At 32.3% G+C, this 8,470-nt stretch overlaps 1 protein-coding gene across 1 annotated transcript; it reads right to left on the minus strand.

Moving 5' to 3' along the window:
- Positions 1-6,794: 6,794 nt before the first annotated feature.
- On the minus strand, positions 6,795-7,646 carry LOC130676919 (uncharacterized). The gene has a single exon (XM_057483426.1). The coding sequence runs from the start codon at positions 7,644-7,646 to the stop codon at positions 6,795-6,797; it is 852 nt and encodes a 283-aa protein (XP_057339409.1).
- Between the last annotated feature and the right edge of the window lie 824 nt (positions 7,647-8,470).

Here is an 8,470-nt window from a genome sequence, read left to right on the forward strand (position 1 = left end):
AATTATTAAGAGAATTTACCGATAATACCGATAAAAGCTCTCCGTTGATTTCTCGGCCCAGTGAATTTTTACAGAAAATTCATCAAGAACGCTGCAGAAATTCTAGCACCGCTAGTGAAAGTTAAAGGCTCTCATCCAATCAACTGGACAACTGAACTTCAAGAGTCTTTGAAGTCAGCTAAATACGCTCTTGCGGATGCTACTCTGTTGGTTCACCCTAAAATCGATTCTGACTGGGCAATATTCACCGACGCATCCGAAATCGGTATTCGAGCCGTTTTGCAACAGAAAGTGGATAACAACTGGCAACCACTGGAATTTTTCAGTCGAAAAGTGTCCCCATCTATTCAAAAATTATCGACATTTTTTCTCCTTTGTAACTTGATTGTTCTCCTTTTTTTCCGCCTATGCCTCGAAATTTTCCCGAATTACTTCAGTAAATAAAAATCTAATTCAACTTTTTTTTATTTTACAGGAATTTTCTTAAATCACTGTGGACCTTGTACGATGAAGAATGAATAAACGATGACACATTTTTGTTGATTTTATCCGATCTCCTTAATGAATGTGTTGGAGATCTTTTATTCAATGGAGTCGAGAATTTTCAAGATTTCCAAGTTATCCGCAACAATAATCAACAAGATCATCATATAATATTTAATTTATAAACTCGACTTCACAAAGTATTATTTTAGTATCTTCAAGCAATACTTATAATTTTTTACAGAAAATTTGGAGCATCTGAATGCCTTTTTACCTGCTATGGTACCACTGATACTAAGAGAAATAAGAATTGATGAACTAAGATTGCCACAGAGGCATAATTTGAAAGCAGCTGGTGATAATGGTAATGAATGAGTTCAAAGAGCATTGGAAAATCTGGAAGCAGTTGCTAAAAATATTGAGGCTGCTAAAAAGAAAGGTACTGTTGAAGATGTTGGTGCTGTTTAAGATGTTGGACGTAATGAGAATGCTGCTACTGCAGATCAGAGGGCTGCTGAAATAAATTGTTCACCTATTATGGATTCACCCGCATTCCTCTGCAGTTGCTGAGGGAAGATTATTATTGTGCCCTATATGCAGAGGAAGTATTCTTATAGTGCGATTCGCTCCGGCGGCTTAACTGCGATAATGTCTTTAAATTATCTAAAATCATTATTTTTAATAACTTATTTTTATTATTATTTTAACGATTATTCTCACTCTTTTGCTGAAACAAAAAAAAATACATACAGTTCCTTCTATTAAGTAACTTTTGCTAGTAATTATAAGTACATTAGCATATCTGATTTAATTAGACTTTAGATTTAACGCTGCATATAAAGTTACAGATTGTTCAACATTAAATAAAAAAGACAAATATATGTGACTTAAAATGGGCGATTCATCGAGAAGAAATAAAGCGTTTAATTTTTTTTTCTTAGTTATGAAGGAAAAAGAAAATTATCATTGCTATTTTATTAAAATTATTTAGTACTATTGAATACCTTATAAGTTAAGAATTTAATTGAAAAAAAGTTGTTGATCTCTTTTTTAAGTTTAGCAAATCCACAGTGTGATAATAAATTATTATTATCAGTAAATGGCATAATGACAATTTTAAAAAATTGGAAGAGTTTAAACTTGACATTTAGTTGGTTATCATAGGTAATTTCATTTACCAACATCCAATAGTAATATCGACTCCAGGTAAATTATCTCGCGTCTTAAGCTGGATGTACCAATTCAGTAAACCGTACATTTTATGAGAAATAAAGTTTAAATTATTTACGAAATTCGTTGACAATAATTGAGATTAAATTTTTTCCTGTCCAAGTTCCTGATACTTATACTATTATGTTTACAATAATATTTGTTATTTAATTATTGCTATTAATAAATTGATGTAAATATATAATTAATCTATGAACCATATTGTAAATTATACAATGCATGTTTTTTATAATTTATTTGCTTTAAAGTATGTTAATTATGAACAATTAAATACAAAGTTTGCGTAAAATACTGTAATGGTGAGATATTTTATTTTATTTATAACATTGGTAACATGTACATTCGGATCTCTCATATTGCCCCGGCAGAACTAGTGTGCATCTAGGTTTGTGCATGCGCAGAAAAAAATTTCCTAAAAGCAAGCACACAATATTTAAAAATTTATTTATCGATGAACCAATTATTAATTAATTAATTATAAAATGCCACTTATTATAGTAAACACGTGATTCATTACTATTATCATCAGTTATTTTAAATAATTATTTATTTAAATTTTTTTTTATCAATCAAGTTGTATTTTATGATCCTGAAGTTTTTTTATTAAGATCGATAAGTTACAAAATTAGATTTTGTAATAAATAGTAATTAATGATTGAAATAAATCTTTGATTCACCACATGGTAATAATGGTTAAATATTTTATAATATTCAAATTAATCGGACTCTTCTCTTTCACCTCTTTTGAATGGGCTTTTGTAATACTGTAAACAACAATAAAACAAGGAAAAGTGATTTTTTTTTATTAGCTATTATTCAAAATTTTGTTTACTTTGAAGGTGTGAAAAATTTCACTAAATTGGTGAAAACAATCATTGGCTGACTTTGCTGGACCAAATCCGGAAATCTCAGCAAGCTTTCTATAAAATTTAAAATATAAAAAATTATATTTGATATTGGTAATATGTAATAATTAATAATATGTAATAATGAAAAAATAAACGATATCTTACTCCCATTTTTTTTTCTTATCTGCTCACGTACTTTCAACACTTTGTGTTGAAAATTTTCTCAAGATAACCTAATCTTCTATACATTAAAGTATTCACTTCAACGTCATCCCCTATAAAAATTAGAATGAAAAAATATTTGTAAAAATAACATCATAAATAAATAAGATTTCATTTAAAATAAAAACAATTAATTTTAATATTTATGTAAATAAATCTAACAAAATAAATATAAAAAGATTACTTACACATTTTTTTTTAATTAATATTTTTTTTCGAGTAATTTAATTAACGAGTCGACTCGATTATAATAGTTTATTAAATGTCAAAATTCATTTTTTCATTTTCCGATCGTCACTTTCCTTACATTTTCAACCAATATAAAAATTTGTTACTAACTTTTCATCGTTTTATTATGATAACTTCATTACAGTTAATAACAAGTGAACTATTTGACAAAAAAATACCTCCTACCGTCATTTAATTACTGAGTGGAACTTAAACTCAATAGTACCATAAAAATTTACATTAACATTAAATTAATTTTTGAAATGGATGAACTAGATAATACATCACATCCAATATATATAAGAACTAAAATTGTCACGATGTGGCAGGAAGGAAATACACAGCAAAGAATTCCCGAAAAAACTAGGTGTTCTATAACCACAATTAGAAAATGGATAAAATTATATGGAGAAAATGGAAAATCCGGGTTGGTTGATCAAAAAAAAAAAAAAGTAAGACCCTGGCAGTCCTGATTCACCGCGATTCACGGCGATTTACGGTGATGTTCTATAATCGAACTATGGAGAATTACCGTGATTCACGGTGAATTTTTATAAAATTCGGCTGCCCCATCAAGGTTTTATAATGTACTGCCTTTTTTTTCATACAATAACAGTGATTTTCGCGGAATCACCGTGATCTACGACATCACGGTGAGATCTCGCGTTGATTCACTGTAATTCACCGTAACATCACGGTTAACTCTTACGGTGAGCGTTCACGGTGGTTCCCGGTGATTCATATAACCTGCCGGCTATATCTATATATATACTCGCCATCACGTGACTTTGCAGCCACAAATAATTTATTTCAATTTACAATTTACTTTATTACTCATTGCTTAATTATTTACTTGTACTCGATGTCAACTGGTGTGACTGATGTCATCATTCAGTCATCCAGTCATACTTAATCTCTAAAATCAATATCAAATTTTATTTGTGACTGCAAAGTAATTATTATACGTTCAGACTCGGCTCTCTACGCATCTAAGTATTTTTTACTCGGTTCTTACTCGTACTCTATGTCGCGTATTAAAATTATTTGTGACTTAAATTTATACTCGAAATATTTGTGATAGTTGTAAATTATCAATTGTCAATAATTTATTCATTAATGCGCTCTATATAATATATTAATTCACGTGTATGGTGCCGTGTAAATATATAGAAAATCGTAATCCATAAACTCGATAAACTCAATTTTCACATCACTGCGCTCTATATATCTATGTATATAAATAATATTCATGTGTACGGTGCCATGTAATTTATATTGAACTCAATGAAAACTAAACATAATACAATTACATTCAATAAGTGCTCTGATATACACTCGTGATCGACTCTTGTACTCTACGCTATTATCTGTGATTTATTTTTATTAAATATGGACAATACACCAAATTAGTGACTTATTATTTCTTTCACCATCCCGATCCAGCAAATAAATATTTAATGTAGTTTGTAAGTTAATATTTTACAAACTGGAAAAAATAAAGGCATGAGTCCTACTGTCTTAACACCCGGTATTCTTAAGAAAACGGCAGTTGCAAAAATAACGTGTGTGACCTACAACTACGTTCAATAATCTTGGAGAAAATGGCATTGTTGAGTTAATGTCAAGTAAATTAGAAAATGGAAAGCCTAGAGTAACCAAAAATAAGAGAATAATTAACAAACTTATTAATTTTTTAAAACCGAAAATTCAGTGAAATAAGTTATTTATTTATAAATGACCCGAAGTTTATTTTAACGATATGAAACTTATGTAACATTTTAATTTAAATATATTTAAATGTTTCTACCGTTATTAAAGTTTCATGTTCTTACTTTATGTTAATTTTTTTATAAAATATATGTTTGAAAGAAAAAAAGTATCATATTTATTTATTGATTTAATCGTTTTTTTATTTATATTTAATTTGAAGGGTGATTTTAATATTTTAGTTACGCAGCTGAATTTTACTAAAACCGTGAAAGATTTGAATTTCCCGCTTTGTATTCTATACTGTTTCAGAGGGCGTTGCGCATGGCGTTGACAGATCGCTATAATTTGTTAAGTGAGCACGTTAGAAATGGATCGAAAATTATGTTTTTTAATTATTATATCTCGATAACAAAAAGGTGAGGTGCTACTTTTATTTTTTTAACTTATTTTAAAAACATTTTTCAACACTTGTCACGTAGCAATTCAAACGTAAATCGCTGCGCGCGCTTTCCCATCTCGCCGTGAGTTTAACAACCCCTCCCAGCTAATAACGCGCATTTGATTATTATAATAATTTATTATTTATATTATTTTGATTAATTATTTTAATATGATTTATTGAAATTATTGTTTATTATGTTTATGTTTCGATAATTATTTTTAATTTTATGCATTTAATCGATATTTTCATTTTAGTTAGTAGCACACGCGCGCGTACAGTATAGATGAAAATATCAAACGTAGGGAGAGTAAGTCGATATGGTGGGGATAAAAATCAATATTTTCCTCCCGCCACGTGGTGCGCTGAAATAATTATTATTTAATTATTTAATGAGTTAATAATTAGGATGTTTATGGTTATTGATAAATAATATTATTTAATTTATTATTATCATTTAACTCAGGTCGTGTAATTTGTTTAAATATGTTATTGTAATTGATAATTTCGGGTTCGAGGTCAGTAGATGGGATAACACGTGAGTGATACCCATCCCTCGGAAAACTGGCGGGTAAAAAATAATTAGAGAAGACCGGGCTATTGTAAAGGTAGAACGTGTTGTCTGCGATTTTTAAGTAACATTATTCTGGCCAAGTTGCCGTAATAAAAGTAATTAAATATTGAAGAAAGTCAATTCGGTGATAATTAATTTTGTTATGTTATATTAAAAGTATATAGTTTGCACATTGTTTATTGTTGAAAGACTCCCGAAGTAAATTATTATCAACGCCAGTATGTCAATTGTATTATCATTTGTTGCATCGGCTATCGCTGGACCCTCGGTAGAGTTGATCGCGATATTTAATTGTTTAATAATTGAACCTAAGTCATTTAAAACAATAAGTTGAGTATATTCGGCGTATCTCCCAGAGTTTGGTATACGTGCGTAAACGCGTCGAATAAATTCCTTAAAAGATTAGACAAGGATAGCGTATTTGGTTCCTTGTATTAATATAGCATTTAAAACATTATTTCTCCGGGTAAAAATTATTTTGCAATTTCATAGTATACAATCCAGTGTTGCCAAATATATTTTGAGTTCCCGCGTTTATCTCTCCCCAGAGTAAATAATTTAAAACAAAGAAATGATTAGTATTTCTATTTATATAAATTTTATATTGAGTTGAAAGAGTATAATTTGTAATTTTATTCCCCAGTGGATAATTGAATTAATTTGATTTTTCTTATTATTATTTGGCTATAATGAGCATATTATTATTTGTTGAAATTTATTATGATGTATTAATGTATAGTAATTGATATTTGGTATTGTAAAAGTTATTGGATTTTGTTTAAATAATTAATAATAATTAGATAAGGATGAGAGGATCTGGTATGTGTGAATTAGCGGGTAGTGAATAATTTTATTTAACACTGAATTTTTGTAAATATTAACAATAAATATTTCATTTACACTATTTACATTTAATGAGAATTTTAGCTTCAATGATTACTGGTGAGATTAAACCCAGAGGGTCAAATAATTGAGCTGCCTCTGAGGTGATAGTACGCTTGGTGTTGCTGAGAGTCCGAGAAGTTTTGCCAGTAAACGTGAGCACATCTCCTTGACAGTTCTATGAGAGGCCCAATATTTTTGAGATATTATCTGAGAATGAATGAGAATCTTCTGGACTGAGTGATGATGAGATTTTGCCAAAATCAGGATGATTTCTCTTCCTTTTAGCTAATGGGAGGCAACCTGAGTTGCAGAGTGCTTCGACATGCCTTGCGATGTCGTTGAGATCGCTGAGATTGTCAGCACCGCCGCCGATGTCGTCAACGTAGCTGCCTTTATGAAATGGTTCCACTGCTAGTGGAAATTGAGACCCTTCGTCGATGAGAAGTTGCTTGAGAACTGGGCCAGCTAGATACGGTGAAGGTCGAGTGTCATATGTGACTGTATTGAGCTGATAAGTTACGGTGAGATCACATTCAGTCCAGAGAATGCGCGGATAATCCCTGTCATCAGAGTGGATGAGAATTTGGCGAAACATCTTCACGATGTCAGTCAGAAAGATGTATCTGTGACTTCTGAGATACAGAAGTACATCACAGATCTTTGATTGCAGGCTTGGACCGATATGCAGATGATCATTGAGAGAGCTGGCTGGTGATGTTTTACTTGAACCGTTAAAGACGACTCTCAACTTGTTCGTTTCGCTGTCTCCGCGAACGACGCAATGATGAGGTAAATAATAAACATGAGATAGTTCAGGCGATGATGATGAGACTCGCTGCATGTGTCCGATGGCTCCATGCTCGGTGAGAAATGCGGTGTATTGACTCTGATGTTCAGAGCCCTGAGACAGACGCTTGTTGAGACGTTTGAGACAACGCTGCGCAATATGACGAGATTCACCTAGCTCCTGAGATGACGATTTGAATGGTAAGCGTCCCGAGAATGAGCGGCTAGGGAGTGAACACATTCAGCTTCCTCGACGGTGAGAGTTTCGTTGTAAGACTCTGGAACCTCTTCAAGTTCCCAAAACTTTGTGAGAGAGTCGTGCATTTGAGAATTTGAGATGATATGATAAGACAGACTAGGTGACTGATGAGATTGTTTATGAATAGGCCCGAGGATTGTTCAACCGAGGATATTTTTAATGGCAATTGGTTGTGAAGAACTTTCTGATCTGAGACCTGGTCGTATGAGTTAACCGTAGAAATCAGCGCCGATGAGAAGGTCAATTTTACCAGGTTTGTGGAATTCTGGGTCGGTGAGTTCTAGATCTTGAATATGAGACCATAGAGCTGGTAAGGTTGAGAATGATGAAATCTGCGCTGTGATGTTCTTAAGAATGTGAGTGTTGAGAGATGCGTGATCTGATGAGATGGTAGAATGCAGGGTGAATGAGACCATCTTCTGTTTTTCCTGATGAGATATTGCCGACTTCTTGTAACGGTATATGGCAATGCTGAGAGATGAGACTGCAAGTGCGAACAGCAGCCTGAGAAATCAGAGTAAGCTCTGGTCCAGAATCAATGAGAACTCTGATACGATGACACGAACCTGATTGATGAGAGATGAGAGCATGTGCAGTTGCCATAAGCACTGTCGGTCGAGATGTCACTGGTTGGTGATCTGGAGCACGACTGATGGCAGATGAGATGAAAGCTGCTGCTTGAGAAGCGCAAAATTGTTATTGCTAAGACTGTTGTGGCTGAGATTCTGGCTGAGATGCAGGTGGTGTTGAGATCTGCGGTGTTTCCGCAGCGACTGCAGGTGGCTTCTTAGTCAACCTCATGAGAC

This window comes from Microplitis mediator, chromosome 11, assembly GCF_029852145.1.
Source record: "Microplitis mediator isolate UGA2020A chromosome 11, iyMicMedi2.1, whole genome shotgun sequence".
NCBI lineage: Eukaryota > Metazoa > Arthropoda > Insecta > Hymenoptera > Braconidae > Microplitis > Microplitis mediator.